The 25805-nt window shown below is 41.9% G+C and overlaps 1 protein-coding gene and 1 pseudogene across 14 annotated transcripts in view; both read right to left on the minus strand.

Annotated features, from left to right (window-relative positions):
* Positions 1–3487: 3487 nt before the first annotated feature.
* On the minus strand, positions 3488–10520 carry LOC112926044 (phosphatidylinositol N-acetylglucosaminyltransferase subunit P pseudogene; annotated as a pseudogene).
* Positions 10521–18035: 7515 nt separating this feature from the next.
* Positions 18036–25805, minus strand: part of PATJ (PATJ crumbs cell polarity complex component) — a 358484-nt gene continuing 350714 nt past the window's right edge. For 5 of the 14 annotated variants that reach the window (XM_072730762.1, XM_072730764.1, XM_072730763.1 and 2 more), the window contains one exon: positions 18036–20033. In XM_072730762.1, the coding sequence (XP_072586863.1) occupies positions 20006–20033 (28 nt within the window). In that variant the 3' untranslated portion in view covers positions 18036–20005. Of the gene's footprint in view, positions 20034–25472; positions 25615–25805 lie in introns of those variants that run through there. The other 9 variants (XR_011995974.1, XM_072730758.1, XM_072730756.1 and 6 more) reach the window with 3 other exon arrangements.

Here is a 25805-nt window from a genome sequence, read left to right on the forward strand (position 1 = left end):
TAATGGGGCCAAACTCTGGACAGTCTAGTTAGCAACTGAGAAGTTAGCAGGACGGACATCCTGATCACAAGTCTGATGGTTGTGGACTCTCTGAAGATAGAATCAGTAGTCAATCCATGTATACTGCAGAGTAGCTTAGCTGTTAAAATACCCATAAAAAACATAAAAAAAAGATTTTATTATTTATTCATGAGAGACACAGAGGAGAGAGAGAGAGAGAGGCAGAGACACAGGCAGAGGGAGAAGCAGGCTCCACGCAGGGAGCCGGACATGGGACTTGATTCCAGGTCTCCAGGATCACACCCTGGGCTGAAGACGGTGCTAAACTTCTGAGCCACCCAGGCTGCCCCCCTCCTTTTTTTTTTTTATTTTCTTCAACTCAGGTCATTGCCTTCTCCCTTGCTTTCACCCCAAAGCAGGACACTCTTTGCACATTTACCTGAATCTGAGCTCCCCAAATTGCACTTCTTTGATCCCAAATAAACATTTCTTTGCCTTTCACTGTGGCTCTTTATTTTGAGGTTAACGTGCTCTTCATGTATTCCACACACATTGGGCACTACTGGATATGGGTGCATGGCTTCTTAGCTGTATAACTTTGACCAAGTCAACCTCCATCTGAGCCCTGCAAATCACGCCTGGGGAGCCCAAACACCCAGAACCCCTGCCTGAGTTGCTTGGCCCACGCTTCCTAATTCCGGAGATAGCCAACATCTAGCAAGACACAGAATGCGACCAGAGTCTGGGGTGGCAAGTCTGCTCACTCACTCCTTCCCTCCTTCTACAGAAGGGCCTGGTACCTACTAGTTGAAAGGCTGGGTACAGGAGAAAAATCTGTGAACAAGAAGATCAGATTCTTGCCCTAGCAGAGTTATAGTCTATATTCTAGTGGGAAAGTGGAAGAGAGACATTCCAAAACACACAAAATTGAGTTGAATGGATATGTTCAGGTTCTGATAACTGAGAACCAAATCAAGAGGGTGATAATACAGGGTGTGTGACTCCCTGGGGAAGGGTTCTGAGGGCAGCCCTGGTGGCCCAGCGGTTTAGCTCCACCTTCAGTCCAGGGCGTGATCCTGGGATCTGGGATCGAGTCTCACATCGGGCTCCCTGCATGGAGCCTGCTCCTCCCTTTGCCTATGTCTCTGCCTCTCTCTATGTCTCTCATGAATAAATAAATAAAATCTTAAAAAAAAAAAAAACGTTAAAACCAAATAAGACAACCAAGTGGCAGAAAAAACCTCCCAAACAACTTGAACGTGAGTTGTGGTTGAAGGCAAATCCATGAGCTGGAGCAGCATGTTAAGTGACATGGTAAGGATGTGGGCAGCGCTATTCTGAGGGATGGAAACCAAACAGGACAAAGGACCTCGTTTCTTTAAAAAATACACCAGGAGAAAAAAAAAAGGGGCGTGGGGCAAAGATTAAATCTCAGTGTTTAAATTGTTAAAAAGAAAAAAAAATTGTTAAAAAGACATCATCAACAGTCACTAAACTCTACCTTTGAATAATATACTATTTGTCAATTAATTGAATTTACATTTTTAAAATTTTTAAAAAATTTTAAAAAGTGAAAAAAATTAGAGTAAATTAAAAAAGTAATAATTTAGTCTCTCTATACACACACACACACACACATATATATATATCTTTTTTTGGTAGAATTTTATTTGTTCGGGGCGGGGTGGGGGGGGGAAGCAAATAAATAAATAAATAAGTCTGTCAGTCCTAAATAACGTATTCTAGAAAAGAACAATTCTTCCTCTGTCCTTCAAGATCTTCCAGCTAGGCTAAGAATTCAGTTTCCAGGAGAAAGATTAACAGGAGAAAGCTCCAGTTTCACTCTGTGCGCAGGGACGCCCAATAATGAGATGAGACCTAAAGGAATGATCCACACGGGCAGTTTGTATGCTTTTTAGACATAGGGATAATACACTTGTGAGGACTTGATAGGATAGAGAAAAAGGATGTTTGAGAGTAAGGATTTTTTTTTTAATTTAAGTTCTGGGATCCCTGGGTGGCTCAATGGTTTAGCGCCTGAGTTCATCCCAGGGCCTGATCCTGGAGACCCGGGATCGAGTCCCACATGGGGCTCCCTGCATGGAGCCTGCTTCTCCCTCTGCCCTTCTCTCTCTCTGTGTCTCTCATGAATAAATAAATAAAATCTTTAAAAAATAAAAAAAAAGTAAAACAAAACTAACTAACCAGGTTTGTTGCTAAGCTCTCTTAGCTTTAAAGTTCCTGTCTCTGGTGGTAAGGATGTCATTTTACTTCTTAGTACAGGGAGAGTACCTTTCACATGGGAGACTGGTTTCATACTTTCAGGAGGACAGAGGAGGGTCTGAGTATCCTTGCACCAGCTATTTCTAAAGTAACTTTTATTCAAAATAATCAATATGTCAAAGGGGCACGTTTCGGGAGGCCTGCCCTTAGCCCTAGGAGATGAATTGTTATTACCTGAAGGCAGTGTGTGTGTGTGTGTGTGTGTGTGTGTGTGTATGTGTGTGTGTGTGTAGCCTGTTTAGATCCTGACTCAAACACAGAAGAATATCCAAGACAGGAGAAAAAAAGGAAAATTTGAACATGGGAGTGGATATTTGATGATTTTAAGAGATTAGCTTCCATTTCATTAAGTGTAATAAGGGTACTGTGATTAGGTGTTTAAGAGAGTAAGACCTCCCAGTCTTGTGCGCAGCTGTTTTTTGGGTGAAAATGTTTGAGCCTTGGGCCCTGGGTTTATTTTACTTTAAAGATTTTATTTATTTATTCATGAGAGACACACAGAAAGAGAGAGGCAGAGATGTAGGCAGAGGGAGAAGCAGGCTCCCCTTAGGGAGCCCAATGTGGGACTCCATACCCAGGATCATGACTTAAGCCAAAGGCAGACAATTAACCACTGAGCCACCCAGGGGCCCCAAAACTGGGTTTAATGGGCCCATTAACGCCTATTTATTTTAAGAAGTGGAGTTGGCTTTGGTTGCCCTATTGCCCAAGGTTGCCAGCTGGAGCCTGTGACTTCTGGAGCATGCAGAGACCTTCCAGAGGACATGTGGGCCTGAACAGTTCGGGCTTTTTATGGTAATATAGTACCTTACTTATTCTGTCTATTAATAATTAATACTCGAGAACACTTATGATATTAATGGAACTTAATCTAAGAGAAGTTCAATTTACATTTTGTTTTACATCTTAATACATTTCAATAAGCAACAGTCATAATAATAATGGTCAAAATTATAGTATCAAAAACTTATAATAAATGCTTAGTGTTACTATGTCTGCATTTGTTCTTTTTTTAAAGATTTTTTTTTCTTTTTTTTTTTTAAAGATTTTATTTGAGAGAGACAGAGCAAGAGAGAGAGAACAGGAACAGGGGGAGGGGAATGGAGAGAGGCAGGGAGAGAGGGACTAGCAGACTCCCTGCTGAGCAGCAGCCTAAAAGGGGCTCCATCCCAGGACCCTGAGATCATGACCTGAAGGCAGACACTTAACTGACTGAGCCACCCAGGTGCCCCAACATTCCATTTCTGTTGTTAACTTCCTTGGCTGTAAGAAAGAACATTTGGTGCACTCCACTGGTTGGAATATTTTCTAATGCTGTATGGCTTTTTCCTGGTACTTCTTTTTTTTTATTTTCCTGGTATTTCTTTTATAATTGTATGAATGGAGTTGAGTGGAGAGGTACTTGTTAACTCCCCCAAAAAAGGACACATCCAATTGCTATGGTTATAAAGAGGTAGACAGGTAATGCAACTGCCCAGAGTTTTTGAGGCCAATAGATTAAGGCTAAGAAGTTTAGTTAAGATTCAGAAATAAAAGCGCACACCAGATTAGTATGAAGCCCAGCTGGGAGGGTAAGAAAACCTCAGGATATGTACAAATCACTTTTTCTGGCGTGGCGACATGAATGTTCCACCACTCTCCCTGTGGCTTTGGACAGTCTCAGGGCCAAGTCCTCTGCCCATGCGCCCACATGACAGTGCAGGAAGGTGAGGGAAAAGGCTTTGGCCCCTGACCTACACTTTGTGGTGCCCGAGTAGCTTTAAGACAGACTACCCAGGAGGTTTGGGCAAACAGGCTGAGCAAGCGGGCTCACAGTGATGACCATCAGTACATCTTTGAGTCTGCCCAGCTCTTCAGACTTGACTGGCCCAGTCAGGATAGAAGATTTTGCCTGGTTCCAGTTGGATTACCAAATTGACACCCCGCTCACAGGCCAGGGCAACCCTAAGCCTGAAAGGAATGCTGCAGAAGGGGCACCTGGGTGGCCCAGTTGGTCGAACATCTGCCTTTGGCTCAGGTCGTGAGACCAGGATCCTTGGATCAAGCCCCGCATCAGGCTCTCTGCTTTGTGGGGAGACTGCTTCTCCCTCTATCGCTCTCTCTGTTTGTGTGTGCACGTGTGTACATGTGTGCATGCGTGTTCTCTCTGTCAAATAAATAAAATCTTAAAAAAAAAAAAAAAAGAGAGAATACTGAAGAAAGCCAACCTGGAGTTCCAGCTGAGACACTGCCCTTCCACTTATTCTGCTCGGAATGCCCTTCCTCACCCAAATTCTGCCCTCCGTTCTAGGTCAATCAACCTATTTGTCTTCCCTTATTCAGGCATTCATCACTTTGCACAGCTACGGTTTACTTGGAATGCACCGATGTCCACCCATAAAGCTGGCTCCAGATTCAGGCTGTTGGTTGAGATCACTACTTTACCAGCTATGTGACTTTGAGTAAGTTAGGTACCGTCTCTGTGGGGCCTTTTAAAATTTTTTTCAAAGTAGGCAACATAGTACCTACTTCATAGTGTTGGGAGAATTTGAGATAATTCAGCTAACGTACTTTCACAGAGCTTAGAAGTCAGTAATACATGCACATTGCAAAAGTTTGTTAAATATAGGAAAGTACGGGAATGCCTTGGCTGGCTCAGTCCACAGAGCATGCAACTCTTGATCTCAGGGTCATGAGTTTGAGCCCCATCTTGGGCATAGAGCCTACTTAAAAAGTAAAATACAAGAAAGTATAGAGAAGCAAAGATACCTCCAACAAGTTGATGCACATTCTTTCAGATTTTTCTATGCATACATGTACTTACATAAAATACGAACCCCTTACACCAGTGACCTTTCCCTCTTTTGGGATTTTGGTAAGATTTGAGTCAAAAAATAACTGGGGAAGAAATATATACATAACTCAAGCTTTCTAGCTCTGTTTCCTGTAAAATTAGAAACACTATAGTACCTACCTCATAGATTGTGGCTTGAATGCAGCAAAACATGCAAAAGTTTTTAGAACTGTGCCTAGAACAGGCATGGTAAGCCTCAAATGTTTGTTATTAATATTATTAATATTATCATTTATTTCAATGCTTGGCAGGTTTTTCTTTCCCTTTGAAAAGGTGTTACTCTTTTTTTGGGGGGGTTTAACATTATTTCTGGGTAATAATTATTTTCATTGCTATTGTAAATGATATCTGTGCTCCCCTCCCCCATGTCTTGCTGATATGTCGGAAAGTAGTAGCTGATATCTTACTGCTAATAGCTCATGACCTAGCATCTCCTGGGAAAGACAGATCTCGCAAACAGATTAACATAGCATGTTAATTGAAAAGATAATGCTAAGCAGTGGCTTCTATGAATAGTAGAGAAGGCTGTCAGCCAAACTTGCAGGGGAGGACTGGGAAAGGATTGTCAGAAGCTGTCAAGGGGACTGTGTCTTGAAGGGTGAAGCTTTTTGCACATCTTGCTGCACTCCCATGATTGCTTACCTCTTCCTCAGTGGAGGTGCCAAGGTTGGGGGGGCTCTGGCTCCTGCTCCCACTGATGTTAGGACTTCAAGTATTAGAATACCTGCCCTGGGAATAGAGACCCTCTCCCTTTCCTTTTCACTGCACTTCTTCCTAAATTTCACAGAGACCACCCTCTTCTAACAGCTAGCCTTGAATTTGCAGCCAAAAAACCCGAGGGATTGGTTACAGCTCTCCTTTGGGATGTAGTAACTATTCTAGCCCAGAGGATATATCCTAATCTACTAATCTTTCTCTGGAGAAGAATGGTTTCTATGGAGACAGGATATTTAATCCTATCTGTTATTAAAGATTCTGGTTTCCTGTTTCTCATCACAATTTCGGGGCGGGGATGCTCCTCTGGATTTATGTAATAAGAGCAAAACATTTCTTCTGAACAAGATTTTCTTCTGCAGGCACATGAATCAGGTAGATGGAAGACCTGCGCCATCTCCTGGTCATGAGTGTGAGTAGCTTTCTTAAGATCCATTGTTCTTTCTTATCAAATGCAGGTTTTTCCTTTCTTTCCTTGTTGCTAAATCTGAGGCTCTGGGAACTTCAATGGGTGTTCGGAGAAGACTCACTTGAGTTAGGTTAATGCAGATTCTGATTCCTGAGGGTGCAGCTGCCTGCACCGGGATTCTGATGTAAACTGCTCACCGACCACTCAGACACAGTAACGATGATAGGATGAAGGCCCAAATGTAAAACAAATAATGGTTTTAAAAAATTGTTTTCTATTTATAAAGGAAGATTTTGGGGCGTCTGGCCGACTCAGTGGAGCATGCATGAGACTCTTGATCTAGGGGTTGGGAGTTGGGTGTAGAGATTACTTAAAAATGAAATATGGTTTTTAAAGATTTTATTCATTTATTCATGAGAGACACACAGAGTGAGGCAGGGACACAGGCAGAGGGAGAAGCAGGTTCCCTGTGGGGAGCCCGATGTGGGACTCGATCCCAGGACTCCAGGATCAGGCCCTGAGTCGAAGGCAGACAGATGCTTAATCACCCAGCCCCTCAGGTGTCCCTAAAAATGAAACATTTTGAATTTTTAAAACCCCCCACTGGTTCATTAAAATGTAAAAGTTTGGGAAGTACAGAAATATTAAAGATGAAAATTAAAATCATATATAATCCCGACAAAAGCGCTAGTTTATCATCTTTTTAAATTTTTTTCAGTTTTGTGTCTGCAGTGCAAAATTTTCTTTGAAAATATGCATCATTTTCCTTTGGGTGGCTCCAAGCCATGTGGTATTTAACCATTCCCACATGGTTACTGGTGGGCCCTTAGGCTGTTTTCACTATTGTAAATAATAGTGTAGTATTGGTGTGACCATCCATTTACATTAATCTTTGAGTACAACCTTGATTCTTTCCTTGGGGTATAATGGGAATGATTCTGGTAATAGAATCATTGTTCTATTCATTGCCAGTTCATTGTTTCTTGTTTCAGTACATTGGCCAGAATTTCCATAACATGGAACTGCATAGATGAAGGGAATCAATTCCTCTACCGTCTCCAATTAGAATCATAGAGACTATCCTTCTCTCTAATGTCTAATGGAATTTTTCAACTCGTATTTCCTCTCTAGGTATATTTTCTTCTATCTTTTGTTTCTCTTTCTCCTTTACCCCCAAGCTAAATTTTTTTTTTTTGCATTTTAATGACTTGTTTTTCATTATTAGCTTAATCTTAATGAAGAGGTTGGAATTATAGGAGAGCATGGTGAGGAAAAATATATATAGCCTTTTTTATGATGAACTATTATGTAATATACCAAGTTCAGTCCTATTTTATTGAGTGCCAGCTTGGTCGGGCACTAATTAGGCCCGGTGGGTAAGAAGTAAGTGGTGATCTAATTCATGACCTAGAGAGTAACATAGGTATGAAAATAATTACAAAAAATAAGTGATGGATGCACTAATGAAACAATGCTCAAGGTATAGATTTACTAATAACACAGAATTCATCTAAGTTTCCTATGTTATGTTATCCAATGAAGTGGGTATTACTCTTATCACCATCATTTCCAATTTACAGATGAGAATTCTAAGGCACAGGGTAACTTGCCCAAAGTCTTAAGAGCCAGGATTTGAACCTAGGTGTTTCTGCTCCAGAGTCCATGCACATAACCATTAGATAATAATGTCTCTCTGTAATACCAAGCAGGGAAGGATTATAACTTTGGAGGATCAAAAAGGATTTTTAAAAATGAAAACTTTCAACTAGTGTTAACTGAACATCTATTAAACTGCAAGCAGTGTGCAAAGAGCTGAATATACAGTAGTGAAAAAGACAGCCACAGTCCACGCCTTCATTAAGTTTGCAAACTAGTGGGAGAGCCATACAGTAAATAAATAAAACCACAAATGGATACATAATCATATTTTATATAATGTGTGTGTGTGTGTATGTGGGTGTAATGAAGGCAAAGAACCAAGTACTAATATAAAAATAATAGTAACAGGGGACACCTGGGAGGCTCAGTAGTTGAGCATCTGCCTTTGGCTCAAGTCGTGATCCCAGGGTCCTGAGATCAAGTGCCGCATCAGGCTCCCTGCATGAAGGCTGCTTCTCCCTCTGCCTGTCTCTGCCTCTCTCTCTCTATGTCTCTCATGACTAAATAAATAAAATCTTAAAAAAAAAAAAAAAGTAATAGGCCAAGGAAGGGGTATTAGATGATGGTGGCAGCATGTATGGCCTCTCTGAGGAAGTGACATTCAAGTCTGGAGCTGAAGTATGAGTTAGCCAGACACAAAAATGGGAGGAAAAGTTTGAGTACATGTCCTGGGGGCAGGAGCTTGGGGCAAGAGGGACTGAAAGAGAGCTTGTGATAGAGGGGAGATGTTGGTAAGAACAGATCATTCTGGGCCACATTTAAGAGAAAGGACTTATTCCAAGGTCAACGAAGGATTTGATGCAGGGGTGGAGAGGAAGTTACAAGGTCCTACAAGTATTTCAGGATCATTTTATTCTATGGAGTATGAATTGAGAGGGTGAGGGGGAACTGGGAGAGAGTTAGAAGTCAGTCCAAGAACAGAATGGTGGTGGCCTGGACCAGGCTGGTGGCTCTGTACACGGAGTAAAGTGGACAGCCTGCAGGCATACATTGGGGCACAGCCCACAATTCTTCTGGGTGGCTTGGATGTTGGGGGGGACTTCTAAGGTTTTGACTTGGCCCGCTAGGTGGATGTGAAGTTGTCTACTGAGGTGGAGAAGGCTGGGGGTGAACAGATTTTGGAGGGGGTCACAGAGCTCTCAAAAATCCAGCTCCCAGAAGTGAGCTTTCATTGGAGTTCAACTGGTTCAACTAGTGTAAATAACATTCCTTTTTCAGCCTAATTCACATTCCCCTACCAATTCATCCTCTCTTCCATCTCTAAAAGCAATCATAATCACCCCCAAATAATAAGCAGTATGACCTGTTGTTTGGAGAAAGGGGAGGGACGAACTCTCATCCAAGGCTCCTTGGCCCTCACCCACTGCTCTTTTCTTCCTCTTGGAGGCTCTTGTGCTATGACTCTGGAATATAATAAACTGTTCTCTGGTTGTTCACCCATGTGTCCCTTTTCTGGGGGGCATGTTAGATTTCTTAGTCTTTTTCCCTGCTGAACTCCCAGTCAGCCTTCCTCATTCACAATTAGTACATTTATCACCCCCTCTACCTCTATGTTATTTGCAAACCAAGTTCAAAAGGGAGTGCAGGGATAATTGGAACCTTGGTGCAGTGATCTGGGATTTTCAAGGCCCAGAAATCTTGTTCTTAACTCCATTATGAGAGTGATTTCTTTCAAGGGCACGTAGGATTACAAAACTCCACAGATGAAAGGATCTCACAGACTCTGGAATGCTGAAAGGATGAGTTCTAGATTCTGTCCAGTGGCCGAGGGGGTCCTTCCTGACTTGGATCTGGTTGGTCTGCCCACTTAATATTTTTCCACTTCTCTTCCCACACGTTCCAGTCACTCTTTACCCTTGATTGTTTGCTGAATGCACCATTCTCCATTGTCACCTTGAAAATGCTGTTCCCATCACTCCTTGACCTGGCTACCTGGCTGACTAGCAGGGCTCCTGCAGCCCCTGCAGGCAGCTCCCATAACTCCGCGGTCTCCCTCTCTCAGAGCATCATCTTGCTCTATTTTAGCTACTGCTTCTTTATGTGCCCCCAGTAAGCAAGTCGAGGACAGAAAATGGTCTTATTCAGTTTGGTATCTCCTGAGCCTAAAACATGGTCAGCTTTTATACTAATCTCTTTTTAAAAATTACGTATTTATTCATGACACAGAGAGAGGCAGAGACATAGGCAGAGGGAGAAGCGGGCTCAACTGCGGGGAGCCTGATGTGAGGCTTGATCCCAGGACCCTGAGATCATGACCTGAGCCAAAGGCAGATGCCCAACCCACTGAGCCACCCAGGTGCCCCTCTTCTAGCACTAAGTGAATCTTACAATAGCAATTTGATTGAAAATACACAATAAAATAATAAATCCCAGCAAGTAGATTCCTCCGGAGTGCAAGTCCTAGAAGGGGGTAAGGACTGAAATCCCTGCTCAAGCCCTGAAACCCAAACATCCAATCTGGGTAATGAAAAAGCAGAGAGATTTCAAGGCCTGGTCATAATCAGGACCAAATCAACAGCCACGAGGATGAGGTTTACCTTTTTGTACTGTTAACAAGCTGGCCAGGTGGGGGCACCCACATCCTGAGGCTTTGCTCGCGTTGGAGGACATGCAAGCTTTCATCCTAGCCTGGACTCCCTGCCACCCCCACCTCTCCACCTGGTTCCCAATGAAGACTCGGCTAAACGGAACAGTTTGTTTTTTTTTTTTTTCCTTTTTCCTGTTGGCGCGGTCTGGGGTTGTAGACACCCTGGGCTCGCAGCGTCTCTCGTGCGCCCCCGCGCGGCCACCTCTGAATGCGCAGGCTGAGGCCAGGTGGAAGGGAGCAAGTTTGGGTGCAAGTGGCCTGGGTTTTCATTTCTTTCTCTTTTCTTTCTTTCTGTTTTTTATTTCCTTTCTTTCTTTTTCTCTATTTCTTTCTTCTTTTTTTAAAAGATTATTTATTTATTCATGAGAGACACACACAGAGAAGCAGAGACACAGGCAGAGGGAGAAGCAGGCTCCATGCAGGGAGCCCGACGTGGGACTCGATCCTGGGTCTCCAGGAAACCGCTGAGTCACCCAGGGACCACCCAGGGACCCCCCCCCCCCCCCCCCCCCGCCAGGGAGGGTTTTAAAGAGGGAGGAATTCCATTTCAGCTCAGGACATATACCTCCAAGGCTGTGAGAGAGGTCGCAGTGGTGTTTCCAAGGAGCCCTTGATCTCTCGCTCAGATCCTTAAGCCATACTGTATTGATGGAGCTTTGCCTTGTCAAAGGATCACAAATAATGGCTTCATGAAGCCTGTGCTTACGGCTGTGGGACTTTCAGATACAGAAATCGCCTTCGGAGCAGTCAGGACTCTAAGGGGGATGGGGCTCAGGTGGGGTGGGGTGGTCCTCTAACTCCCTAAGGAGACAGGGAGCCCCTCTCCCACCCTTCTGCAATGGCTGGAAACAAGTGTGTTGTGGCCGCCCCACTCCTGAAAACAAGACATTTTCAGTTTAATTCATGAGTCAGAGCTGGTCTGTCTGGCCTGGTTCTTACTTTCCCCTTCTGTAAACAAGGAGAACAATAATACCTATCCTGAGGTATTGTGATTCATCAAGTCATCTATCCCCCAATATTTCATTATGCAAAATTTCAAACATATAGCAAAATTGAGAATTTAATAGAGAATATCCCCCAAGATTGTGTCATTTTTTTTTTTAAAGAATTTATTTGACCAGGGGTTGGGGTGGGGGTGTATAAGCAGGGGGAGAGGCAGAGGGAGAAGGCTGATGCTTAACTGAGCCACCCAGGTGCCTCTAGCTTGTGTCGTTAACATTTCACAAGACTTGTAACACCCCCTCTTTATCCATGAACCCATCTTTTAAAAAGTGCATATCAAAGTAAATTGCAGAGATTTTCTTTTTAATTGTATTTGGGGTACAGTCGGAAGAGCATGTGACTTGGCTGGCTCAGTCGGAAGAGCATGTGACTTGATCTCAGGATTGTGAGTTCGAGCCCCACACTGGGTGTAGAGATTACTAAAAAAAATCAACAATAAAAAATTGTATTTGGCACAGTGCCTGGCCAGATATTTCTTTTCTTTTCTTTTTTTTTTTTTTTTTTAATAATTCTTTCCTTTTTTTTTTTTAAAGACTTTATTTCTTTATTCATAGAGACACAGAGAAAGAGAGAGGCAGAGACACAGGCAGAGGGAGAAACAGGCTCCATGCAGGGAGCCCGACATGGGACTCCATCCCAGGTCCTCAGGATCACACCCCGGGCGGCGCTAAACCGCTGCACTACCGGGGCTGCCCGTGGCCAGATATTTCAATTCAATATATATTTGAAAAATTATTTTGTGCCAGGAACTATACTAGGTGCTGAGGATACAATAATGAGAAAGACAGGAACGCCTGGGTGGCTCAGTGGTAGAGCATCTGCCTTTGGCTCAGGTTGTGATCATGGGGTCCCAGGATCGAGTCCCACATTGGGCTCCCTCTGCCTATGTCTCTGCCTCTCTCTGTCTGTGTCTCTCATGAATAAATAAATAAAATCTTAAAAAAAATAAAGAAAGACATTGTTTCTGTCCTTAAGGTATTTAGAATTTGGTGCAAACAAGAGGCAGGTTAACACATACCTACTCTCCTGGGGTGCCTGGCTCGCTCACCTGGTAGAGCATGCCACTCTTGATCTTGGGGTTGTAAGTTTGAGCTCCACATTGGGTGGAGAGATTACTTAAAAATAAAATATTAAAAATAAATAACAACAGATACCTACTCTCCTGCCCTCTAGTTGATATTATAGGGGAAGCTCAGGGTGATCAGAAGCAGTGGAGAGATACTTATCTGGGTCTGTGGGGCGGAAAGCTTCCCCAAGGGAGTGGATTTTGTTTTATTTATTTTTAAAGATTTTATTTACTTATTTGACAGAGAGAGAGAGAGAACACAAGCAGGGAGAGCAGCAGGCAGAGGGAGAGGGAGAAGCAGGCTCCGCTCGATCTCAGGGCCCTTGATCCCTAGGATGGCCTGAGTTGAAGGCAGCCACTCAACAGAGTGAGCCACCCAGGTGCCCCAGGAAGTGGCTTTTATTTTTATTATTTTTTAAAGATTTCATTTATTTATTCATGAAAGAGACACACACAGAGAAAGAGAGAGAGAGAGAGAGAGAGAGGCAGAGACATAGGAAGAAGGAGAAGCAGGGTCCCCTCAGAAAGCCCGATGTGGGACTCCATCCCTGAACTCCAGGATCAGACCCTGAGCCAAAGGCAGAGCTTAACCGCTGAGCCATCCAGGTGTCTTTCTTTCTTTCTTTCTTTCTTTCTTTCTTTCTTTCTTTCTTTCTTTCTTTCAAGATTTTAGGAAGTGGCTTTAATTTTTATTTTTTAAAAGATTTATTTATTTATGATAGACATAGAAAGAGAGGGAGAGGCAGAGACACAGGAGGAGGGAGAAGCAGGCTCCATGCCAAAGGCAGGCGCTAAACTGCTGAGCCACCCAGGGATCCCAGGAAGTAGCTTTTAAAAGGAGACTTTATTATATAGTGTGTTATGTAGTGTGATGTGCACATAACTAACTTTATTCTGTATCCCAGAGTTGGTGAGCTGACCCTGGAGATGTACCCCAATCAAGAATCTATATCCAAAGACGGATAATTAGAAACTGAAAGACCATATACTCCTGGATGGCTTTAAACATTATCCAGAACTACACTAAAGGGTGGAAAAATAAAACTACAGTAAAGGGTGCATTAATTACCTTAAATGTAACTTTTTCTTTGCTCCACTGATTAGGCCAGCCAGCCACCCCCTTAAGGATAATTTTTATTTTATTTTATTTATTTTATGTTTTAAAAGATTTTATTTATTCATTCATGAAAGACACACACACACACAGAGAAGAGAGGCAGAGACACAGGCAGAGGGAGAAGCAGGCTCCATGCAGGGAGCCCCAAGTGGGACTGGATCCAGGGACTCGATTCAGGGACTCCAGGATCAGGCCCTGGACTGAAGGTGGCGCTAGACCGCTGCGCCACCCAGGGATCCCAGCCCCAGATGTTTTAGCGTACAGCCAAGGCACTGGCCTAGGAAGATGCAGTGGGCAGCTCGATGCCCTGCCTGGAGGTGGGGGTATGTGTCGTGCCACCTGCTAACTCGTGTGTACATGGGTGGCTAGCTCAGACACGGTCTTAGTGGAACAGACCTCAGATAGGAAGGTGCCAGGGGAGGAGGCCTGTGTTCCTACCTGCCTCTAACTTGTTGGAGGCTACTGGTATCTACTAAAAAGAACTTGGTGACTGTAAAGAACCACAGACAGGAAGGAAAAAAGGGAAAGTGCTCCAGCCTCGGGGTTCTCTTTCTTCACTGTGCTCTCCAAATCAACTGGAGAGCCTGTCAAAAAACAGATTTCCGGGGGGCACCTGGGTGACTCGGTTGAGCACCCAACTCTTGATTTCAGCTCAGGTCATGACCTCAGGGTTGTGAGATCAAGCCCTAAGTCGGGCTCTGCACTGAGTATGGAGCCCGGTTGAGATTCTCTCTCTCTCTCTCAAACAAAACAAACAGATTTCTGGGCCCAACCCCAGAGATTGGGTTGGTCTAGGGCAGAGGATACATTTGCATTTACATTCTCACCAAAGTGGAAGAAGTTAATTCTAGGCACAAATAAAGGTTAACATAACCTTCAGGTAACCAAGAAATTTTAACCAGCACATCACAGCCCTCACCAACCATTGCCTTGAAAAAATTATTATGGAAATTTTCTAACTTGCATCAGCTTATAATGAATGTGTTAATGTATATGGACACCATATGACAGCCAGAGATTTATTTTTTTAATTTTTATTTATTTTTTCAGCCAGAGATTTATATGGAAGCTAATCATGAAGTGCTTCAAAAACCTGCCAAGTTTGGCCTGCCAAGTTTGGCCTTTCCTCTGAGAAGTCATCTAATGAGGCACATAAACACCTGAGTCCCTGGGCGATGAGATTCCATAAGTCGTTGCTCAGTTGTCTGCTCCTGGGGGAGCTGGGGAGGTGGTAGCAGTGACAGTGACTGCACCAGAGCTGAGGACACCAGAGGGGGCAGGGGGCTGGAAAGGGGTTGAGAACAAGGACAGAGAGCACTTCCATGTTTGATTTAAGGCAGGGACATCCCTAAAGGAGTTGTAATTGGGGCACCTGCCTGGCTCAGTGGGTAGAGGATGCAACTCTTGATCTTGGGGTTGTGAATTCAAGCTCCACATTCGGTGTAGAGATTACTTTAAAAAATATATATATATTTTTAAAAAGTTGTGATTCAAAGTCCCATGATATCTGTGATAGTTAATGTTATTTGTCAACTTTGAGGGTGCTTTTGGATGACACTAACATTTTTTAAAAATTTTATTTATTTATTCATAGAGAGGCAGAGACACAGGAGAGGGAGAAGCAGGTTCCGTGCAGGGAGCCTGACATGGGACTCAATCCTTGGTCTCCTGGATCAGGCCCTGGGCTGAAGGTGGCGCTAAACCGCTGAGCCACCTGGGCTACCCGACACTAACTTAAATCATTAGATTTAGGGGCACCTGGGTGGCTTATTCAGTTAGGTGTCTTTCTTTGGCTCATGATCTCAGGGTCCTGGGGTCAAGCCCTGCATTGGGCTACCTGCCCAGTGGGGAATCTGCTTCTCCCTCTCCCCCTACCACTCCTTGCTGCTTGTGTGCATGCTCTCTAATAAATAAGTAAAAACTCTTAAAAAAATCAGTAGATTTAGTTAGCAGATTGCTCTCCATAATATGGGTGGGCCTCATCAAATCAGTTGAAGGCATAAATAGAACAAGATGACTGGCCTTCCTGAGCCAAGAGGAAATTCTTTGGACTTCATCTGCACCACTGACTCTCCCGGGGCCGAGCCTGCTAGCCTACACTGGAGATTTTGGGCTTGTCAGCTTTCATAATTTTATGATCCAGATCCCAATCTTTAAAAACAGATGAATCCTATTCCTTAGGGTATGGGGGCCTTGGAGCCTGTTTTTAAACAGCCATCCTGAAGTTCCCAGGAAAATAAATCATGACTCTGGCCTCGAGGGGAGTTTAATACTAGAAGGCCCACTTTTACTCCACCATTTTTTCTGCTCTCCCAGGAGAAGCAAGCTAGGTATGTGACCAGAACTGCCAAGATATCAGGCAGTTGACACTGCACCTATCACCAACTGTGGCTACCTTGAGAAGAAGTATGCATAAAGCATGAGGGTTATGGGAAGTCCTACTTTGGAACTGATTGAGCCACCCAGGTGTCCCTATTTTCTGATTCTTTTTTTTTTTTAATTTTTTTTTAAAGACTTTATTTATTTACTGAGAGACACACACAGAGAGAGAGAGGCAGAGGGAGAAGCAGGCTCTATGTAGGGAGCCTGACATGGGACTCGATCCTGGGTCTCCAGGATCATGCCCTGGACTGAAGGCAGCGCTAAAACCGCTGAGCCACCTGGGCTGCCCTATTCTCTGATTCTTTATACCAAATGTTTGCTGATGTAAAACATGAATGTGAGGAGGGAAATGAGATGTGTGTGTGTGTGTGTGTATCTCAAGTAAAATTTCTAAGGATGGGACATCCACTATTTGAAAAGTACACTGGATGGAATTAACATAAGATGAAGCTGACCTAGTCTGTTTTCAAAGAAGCTCATCATCTGGTGGGGTAGGCTGACTTCTTTGACAACAGAGAGGCAGAAAGTGTGTGGCTGGGTTAAAAGAACAGCTGTTTGCAATTCCAAATTCCTGGAATGAAAGTGTGTACCAGGTTAAAATTCCTCACCCTAGGGTTGATGATACCTGAAGTGCCTTTCCTGGTTCTGGAGGTAGGAGTGCAGGCCTATGGAGTGGATGTTACTTCCTATGCCAGTGGCATGGCTGATGGTGGAAACCCTGGTTTCAGTTCAGTTGTGACTTTCTGATAGCTCAGGCTCTAGTTTCTCAAGCTCACATCATTATAATCAGTGTTACAAGTTGCTGATTTTGGGTCACTGTTCTAAGCTAAGCCCCCTCAGGAAAAAAAATTTTTTTCAAAGGTCATTACTGACAAACCACAAATCATCAGCATAAATGTCTAATTTCAAGCCACTTCTATATATGGGAAAATAGGTTTTTTGCTAATGTTCGTGTAATACTTAACAGCCAGGCACTGTACCAAAGGATTCTACTTGGATTGGACTCATTATGTATTTAAAAACACCTCCACCATTTTCTAACTGAAGTAATTAAAGAAAGGGATAATTAAATAACTTGGACAAGGTCACAAGGTTGGTGAGTCGGTATTTGAACTCAGGGGGATGCTAAGACTTGCTAAGACTTGCCCTCTGGACTACTGTACTGGCTCTTTTTTTTTTTTTTTTGAAGATTTTATTTATTCATTTGAGACAGAGGGATAGAGAGAGAACACATGAGCAGGGGGAGAGGAAAGAGGAAGAGAAGTAGACTCCCCACTGAGCTGGGAGCCCAATGTGGGACTTGATCCCAGGACCCCAGGATCACAACCTGAGCCAAAGGCAGAGGCTCAACCACTGAGCCATCCAGGCGCCCTGTACTGGCTCTTTTATAAGCACCTATTCTAATGCCTGGCAACACACTTGCCATGAGATAGCCATGAATGGATCCCAGATTTTAACAGGACTGGAAAACTTTGTGAACAGTTGGATTCCCCCCCACACCTGCTCTCATTAGGAAACAAAATGGCTGAAGAGAAAAACCAAATCAGATGTAGAAATCATACTTTTTCATATATAGCAAGATTCCATTTCCTCTTTAGACAACTACACTTATTTAGAATCTTTGGAAATCTCTTATACATATATTTGGCAGTTTTGTTTTTCTTGATTTACTTCCTTCTCATACTAATTCCAATTCCAATACTTAGATTTTCCAAATGATGTGGCCAAAACAATATATGTGGCTATGAGAGAACTGCTCTTTTCACAAATTCCCATCTTCATGTCCTTTTAGCTTGTAAGGTGTGATGCAAAAGAGCATTTTTGGCAAGGCAATTATTTAGTCGTCATACAGCAGAGATAGAACCAGTTATGAGAATTTTGGTCAACTTACTGCAGCAAGAAGTAGAAAGCACAGTTCCTTTAACAGTAGACTTTTAGTAGCATGACCCAAGAGGACAATGTGTATGAGACACAACAAAAATGTATTATTTCAAAATGTGTATTTAATGGCCATTCCATCAAAATCAAGCAGAATCACATTTCAAAAGTAACATATGAAGTCTTATGCATGTGTGTGTACACACACGAGTGCATGCACACACACACTTTTTTATTTTAAGGTGCATTTTCAAGTTTTATTTGGGCTTCATTTCTTCTTGGCTGCCTTAGGTATTCTTGCAGGTATAATTAGCATAGAACCTCTGAGATTGATAGCTTCTCATGCACTGAAAGATAAGATCCTAACAACATTGCACATCTTGGCTACGTCAGAAATCCCAAAAGCCTTATGTAACTTCAGAAAACTTAATAGCAGTCATGAAAGACATTTTCAACATAAAATTTAGGCACTCTATACTTTGGAATAGCCACAAAATATTCCAACAAGAGTTAATGCACTTTGTGGTTACGTCTACTCAAAAGATAATTCTCAATTAAAATCTGTAATTATTAAATAACATTTTAAGTTAGAGCTCATTCCATTTTGATAATTACTGTGAACCATTTGCAGCATTGTGTTTTAGTTCAAAGATGCTAAACTACTTCTATTACAGATGCTGGTACTCCTCTTTCATGGTACATTTTTTACAGAAGAACCTACACATTCACTGATAAGCATCTCTGTCCCTACATAATACCTACATAAGAACGCCCCTATTCAACTTCAAAGGTATTTTTGTATTTTCTGCTGTGGTTGTTTTCTTAGCCTGTACAACTTCAGCAAATGGGGGATTTCCTGAAGATCAAGAACCATTAGCCACATAGCCCTCACTGATTCTTAGGCTGAGTTTATTTCCACAGTCACTTTGTGGCCAAGCATGTTGCCCCATCCCTACTATTCCTACAGCTTGTGCTGCTAGACTGACCAGTATGGAGCTAAGGGGAAGGATACTCAAATTTGCCATTGCACTTTGCACAAGTCCAAGGCTACTCAGACTTCGTCTGACTGGAGGCAAAACTTAGTGATCTCTGCAGACTGGTTCTGGGGCTTCCCCCTCCTTGTCTGAAGACTGAAGGGTGGGAATAACACCTGCCTACTGAGATGCCATTAACTCCAGATGACCTTCCTGGTCTTGAACATAATTTAGCATGGTTACAATTCAGAACATGGACGTGAACTAATCCTGTTGAGAATAAGGTGCATTTGCTGAGTACTATACATTTATGTAGCTAAGAAAACAATTAGAAAGCTTTTGAGAATTTTCAGATTACAGTCTGCTAATTGACTCATCATTATTACCAATGACTAGCTTATAAAGATCTATCCAGAGAAACAAATTTGAGACTTATTTGACTCGAAGTCGTGCAGAAAAGAGCACAATAATTTCCCATAGGAGAATTGGGTATTTCATCAGCAGGATCAATGGTAAGTTAATTACACTACTAATGTTTTCTGGCATACGTGAAGAGACAATTAGCATAAGTAAATCATGAGTGAGCTGACAAGTTGCTTAACATTTGTTTCTGTTCATCAGATGACATGTGAGCTTGCTGTTAAGTCTCTGAGTGAGGAGGAATGGGTAGAGAAGGGTACAGGAATGAGGGGTGGTTAACTTCGGTTTCAGCAAATATAATCAGAGCCAGTTACTATTAGTGGATAAATGTGGATATTAGATGCAAATCAGGTAAGATTCGTTCTATTTTAGAAATTAACCCCACCAAGAAGTGATGGCTGATTTGGGCAATTCACGTGGAATCTAGCTGCCTCTCCTGAGCAAAGAGGGTGAGGTGGTAAATGAAGGTGGATTCTAGTGGAGGCTGCTTTTCATCCTTTCTCAGAGCTTCATATTCCTATGGATATTCTACAACATCTATCTTGTGATCAGGACCGGAGGCTCACGACAGCACAGTTAAGATTACAGTCCCTTTCTGGCATTTTAGAATGGCCACAGCTTGCTCATGTGTCACACCTTCCAGCGTCTCACCATTAACAGCTAAAATCTGATCACCTCGCTTCAACCGGCCGTCATCTGCAGCGGCTCCCTATAAACAAGAGACATTCCAGTTTAATCCAGGACCAAGCAGTCAACAAATAATATTAATATTATGGTGTGCTTATGAAAAAAGCAACTTTAGAAACTACTAGTTGAAGTTATTTCTAGGTAATGTTTTTAAAACCAGGAAAATTAAGAATGTAGAATAATGGTTGAATAGTAACCATAACTATGCATTGTTTAAGTAACATACTTGTAGAAATGTACGAAGTTCACATTTCTTTTAATATAAGTAGTGCCTTCTTTCTTTCTTTCTTTCTTTCTTTTTTTAAAAGATTTTATTTATTTATTCATGAGAGAGAGAGAGAGAGAGAGAGGCAGAGACACAGGCAGAGGGAGAAGCAGGCTCCATGCTTGATGTGGGACTTGATCCCGGGTCTCCAGGATCACGCCCTGGGCTGAAGGCAGGCACTAAACCACTAAACCCAGGGATCCCCTGGGGCCTTATTTCAATATTCAGTACTGAATGGAATTTGAATGTCATACTCATGAATACATAATATAGTGACTAAGGCAGAACTGAATCTGGTGTTAGTCTCATTGCCAATACCATCATTATATAGAGTTCCCATTGCATTATTAAGACATCAGCACAGTGGTGATCCATCAAAAGTGTAGCTAGCCTCAGGGTGCTTGGGTGGCTCAGTTGGAAGAGAAAGTGACTCTTGATCTTAGGGGTCATGAGTTTGAACTCCACATTGGGTATAAAGATTACTTAAATAAATAGGGACACCTGGGTGGCTCAGTGGTTGAGCATCTGCCTTTGGCTCAGGACGTGATCCCGGAGTTCTGGGATCGAGTCCCACGTCAGACTCCCTTCATGGAGCCTGCTTCTCCTCCCTCTGCCTATGTCTCTGCCTTTCTCTGTCTCTTGTGAATAAATAAATAAAAAACTTTAAAAAAAAATATTACTTAAATAAACAACAAAAAAAAAAGGTAGACTCTAAATGGGGTGAATTGTATGGTATGTGTATTATATCTCAATAAAGTTGTTCTACATAAAAATGCACAAAGTGTAGCATATCTAAAATTTTGCAGTATCATATTCAAAAGCCTCAATGTCATTTATCTTTGATCATTTAGGGTTCTAAATGATTACTTCCATTACATACTCGGTCATGCATGGCTCCTCAAAATGGCACAAAGCAAGTGAAGCTTGGGCTTTTTAAAATTCTATCGCCAAGTATCTTAAAATACCATGATATTACTAGAAATATTTTTGGATGAATAAGGAAAGAAAATAACCTAGAAAATGATTCGTAAGAAGCTTTCTCCTTTTGACTGAAAATCCCTTGAAAAATTAGTGCCAGAAGAGTCCCCTAAATGATGATGAGGTGCTGGGGAAAATAATTAAGGCCCACGGGCACCCTGTCTTGATTGACTCCTTCAGGCGCCAAGCTAAGAGGCACTAACTAGTGCTCCAGAGACCTGTGTCTACCTGCAGCATGAAGGTCCTGAGGGAATGGGTGAATTATCTATAATTTCAAAACTGTGAAAAGGGTGGGATTCTGGTATAAAGGTATAATAAAGAATATTCAAAACCAGGTCTGTACTGGAGGAAATACCAAAATTAAATAACTTGTAACTTCATTCAAATCTTTTTTTTTTTCTTATAAGAAAGTGTGTTAACTGCAACACAGACAAGATTAAACAACTTGTGGATAAAATCAGAATTACTTAGCTAATTTGATTTTATTAAATGTTACGTGCTAAGATCTAAGGGCTTTAGGAAACCTCAAGTATCTGTGTGGTTTTTTGAAAAGTATGTCAAGTTTTTAAAGTTTTCATTTGCAGACAAGATCAGGCGCATTCAGGATGATATGGCGGTAGACTAGTTTGCATTTTCAGCAATGCACAAGAGGATGACTTTTCAACTTTTCAACTTTCTGGGAGGATACATTTTTGCAGGTATTGCTGTGTTTACTTGGTCATTCCTACTGACCTCTCTAACTTTATCAGTGAAGCATTTGTAGACTAAGCAAAGGAAGGAAGGAAGAAATAAATGATTCACAGACCCATCTAGTTCAGAAATGTGGCTTTACCCACTGGCTGTGTCCCTGACTTGGTCACTTAGCCTTCCCTGATGCTGTAAAATAGGCATCTACTACCTACTTCTCAGCCTGTTCTAAGGATTGAATATACGGCACATGGTATACTCAATAATGATAGTGTAATAAGCTCTAATAGTGATCGAGCTTATGTTTTCAGATTTCACAGTCTCTGAAAAGCTGTTCCCTAAATGCTCAGGATTGTTGTGGTTGTTTTATGGTGATTTCTACTTGGTTTAAGGTAAAATCTGGCTGCTGAAAAGGATCAGACTAAAGCTGGCTTTGATTTAGAAGTTTCCAACCAAACACTTGGAAGAAAATGGAAGGTTCTGATAGCTCGTTAATCAGACTGTCTTAAAAATCCTACACATTTTCAAAGTGCCTGTGCTTCATATTTCTGGAGAAGAAAAAAGACCTTGGTGGGTCAAATTAATTTCTTAGTTGAGCAAGAGAATTACTAAAAAGCTTAGGGACACTAAAAAGGTCACATTAGGGATCTCTGGGTGGCTCAGCGGTTTAGCCCCTGCCTTCGGCCCAAGGTGTGATCCTGGAGCAGTGGGATCGAGTCCCATATCGGGCTCCCTGCATGGAGCCTGCTTCTCCCTCTGCCTGTGTCTCTGCTTCTCTCTCTCTCTCTCTCTCTCTCTCTGTCTCTCTCTCTCTGTGTCTCTCATGAATAAATAAATAACATCTTAAAAAAAAAATAAAAAGGTCACATAAAAAGGTCACAGATGCCTGTGGGCATCTGAGATCCAGAAACTTGAGAAGACAAACATGTTAAAGAATATATGATCACTGTTGGGCACCTGGCTGGCTCAGTCAAAAGAGCATGCAGCTCTTGATCTCAGGGTCATGAGTACAAGCCCCACGTTGGTGTGTAGAGATTACTTAAATAAATATTTAAAAAAGTATATGTTCACTGTTAAAAAACATGGAAAACATATAGCTATAGTTTCTACATCCTCAAAATTCCTATGGGGGAAATGTTTAGCTTAGTGTCAAAATTCATTTTTAGAAGGATTTCACCATTAAAAAAACCAAACAAACCCAAAAAACTCTTTTGCCAGTTTTTGGTTTATTGATTCTCTAAAGAAAACTTTAAAATTTGGATATCTTGGTTTGTTCAAACAAATGAAAAAAGAAAAAGTCTTCAAATGAGATATTATTGTAACAAATGCTATGGAACTATCTAAAAATAATGATAATTGTTTGCAGTGGGATATTCTTTTATCTATCTATTTATTTATTTTTAAAGATTTTATTTATTCATGAGACACGCAGAGAGAAAGAGAGGCAGAGACACAGGCATAGGGAGAGGAAGGCTCTATGCAGGGAGCCTGACATGGGACTCGATCCCAGGTCTCCAGGATCAGGCCCTGGGCTGAAGGCAGGGGCTAAACCGCTGATCCACCTGGGCTGCCCGGAATATTCTTTTATTGAGACTGAATTAGGTAGGCCATTAGCTAGGGCTTTAGAACTTTTTTTTTTAATTCAGAGCTTTTCATTTTTAGGTGTGCCTCACTTTCCAAAGGTCCATTCCTTAAAAAAAGAAAACATATTAAGGATGTTCAGTATTTCTTCTTATGTTACTACTTGCAGAGGTGCTTTCTAAATGAGCACTTTCAATGAGGAATCTTTGAAAAGAGATTCTGTGGGAGCTTCAGTGCATTCATTTTCCCCACTACTTTGTCCCACTGTGATCTGTTGGTGGTTTCTTTCCAAAAACCCACCAGCAATGCATGGCTGTTTCATGCTCCGCTGACCTGACCAAAGGTGCCTGGCCCCAGTCCCACTGTCTATGAGTTGTCAGGAGGGGTACATCGGGTGTGGCCTGCTAACTCTGGGCTGTAGGTCAAAAGACCTGAGGAACTAACCAGTTCTCTGTGTGAACATAGCAGATCCACCTACAGTTATGAAATGAGCAGGGGATTACAAATATTCTGGAAGGGCTTTATGGAGGCAAAGGCAGGGAAGTAGAATGTGTTTTTCCATTATTCTTACCTATTCTTTGAAAAGCAAAGTATAACAATGGGCCCAAAGAATAATGATTACAACTGCTTCTGGTGTTGTCTTGGGCAAAGGAGGGTCTGTAGGTAGCTTATCACCTTGGGAATTATTAGACTGGGGCAGCACTGCTATCCAGAATGTTTCTGATCTGCTTTCTCTTTCCCTCTTTACCCATTACCAGGTCAACAAATGTTTGGTTTGGGAATAACAAGTCTTCTTAATAGGCACCCTAACTGATTGGAATCAGGTGGCTAAATCTGCAGCTGCCTAACGTGTTCTAAAAGGAAATACCAAATAACTTAAGGATTAAGTCAGGTCATGATTAGACTCAATTAATAGGTGATAAGAGCTGCACAGGTAGCAGTGAATTTGTTATTTAGTGTATAGTATCGTTTTCTAGAAAGAGTACCTAACTTATTTCTTCTCTTGAAGATCTTTATTTCTTTAGGAAAAGGCAGTAGGAGGCCATTGGACCAATTAGTAAACAAATGACTGTGATAAAATCAATGAATAAAGTTACACTATCAATACTAAGTCCTTTTCAGAGATCTTCAAAATTTATAATAAAATTGAATTCCAACTTTAAAAATCACAGTAAGGTCAAAAATAACTTATCTAAGGGGTGCCTGGCTGGCTTAGTTGAAAGAGCATGTGACTCTTGATCTCAGGGTCATGAATTTGAGCCCCACATTGGGTGTAGAGATTACTTAATAAACTTAAAACAAACAACTTTTCTAAGAGCCATCTAGAAGCAGCAGTAGGAATGTACACCATGACCTATCCTATCTAGTAGGATGTATTGGTATATTTAGTTTTTGGAATTGGTATATTTAGTCCTCTGACCCACTCAGAGTCTAATTTAGTGGCCTGATCCTCCAAGTACTTTAACAGAGGACTGCAAGAGAGAGAACAACTTAAGTTAAAGCATCTTGAGATGACCGGTGACAGACAGCCATGAATGCTGCACTGACCCAAGGCTTGTAGAGAGCTTTCTCTGCCACAGCCCGCTGCTGTCATCTTTTCTTGAAGGAGAAAGCCAAACTTATATTCTAGCTCAGAAAAATATTTCCAAAGCCAGCTTCCAAAGAGCATGGCACTGCTCCTTATATTGTGTTCTTGAAAGAAGACACTCTTGAAAATCTACTTTTGTAATAGGGTCCAAAGAACATTACACTTTTTGTAACTCCACTCTTATAAAGGAACTCTTTTTTCACTAGTCTGGTGTGGGAATGCCCTACACAAGGTTAAAATGAAATAAGCATACAAGCACACACCCAGGTATAGCTAAAAGTAAGCAAAGCAAACCACTAAAAAAAAAAAAAAAATCTCACCTAGATTAAAAAAAAAAAGTACAGTAAAAAGGAAAAAAATACCTTTGCAAATATAGTCTTGACATAAATTGGCAGGTCTCCATGGGGACTTCCATAACCCCCTACAATACTAAACCCCAATCCTTCAGAGCCTTTCTCCAAAGTAATAATCTTAGGTGGAGGTGTTCTGAAAACACAATGCACGCTGTTTAATTCAAGAATAGATATTGAGAGGGAATTTCATTTTAATGGAAGAACACAGATTTGAGAGACTTTCATACTGCGAAACTATGAAGGCCAGTTCATGCAATCAAACTCTCAGAGACCAATCTAGAAACTTACATTTCCCATGTCATGTCGGACTAATGAGCAATAGGCCTTTAATGACCTTGATGT

This window comes from Vulpes vulpes, chromosome 12 (genome assembly GCF_048418805.1).
Source record: "Vulpes vulpes isolate BD-2025 chromosome 12, VulVul3, whole genome shotgun sequence".
Taxonomy (NCBI): Eukaryota; Metazoa; Chordata; class Mammalia; order Carnivora; family Canidae; genus Vulpes; species Vulpes vulpes.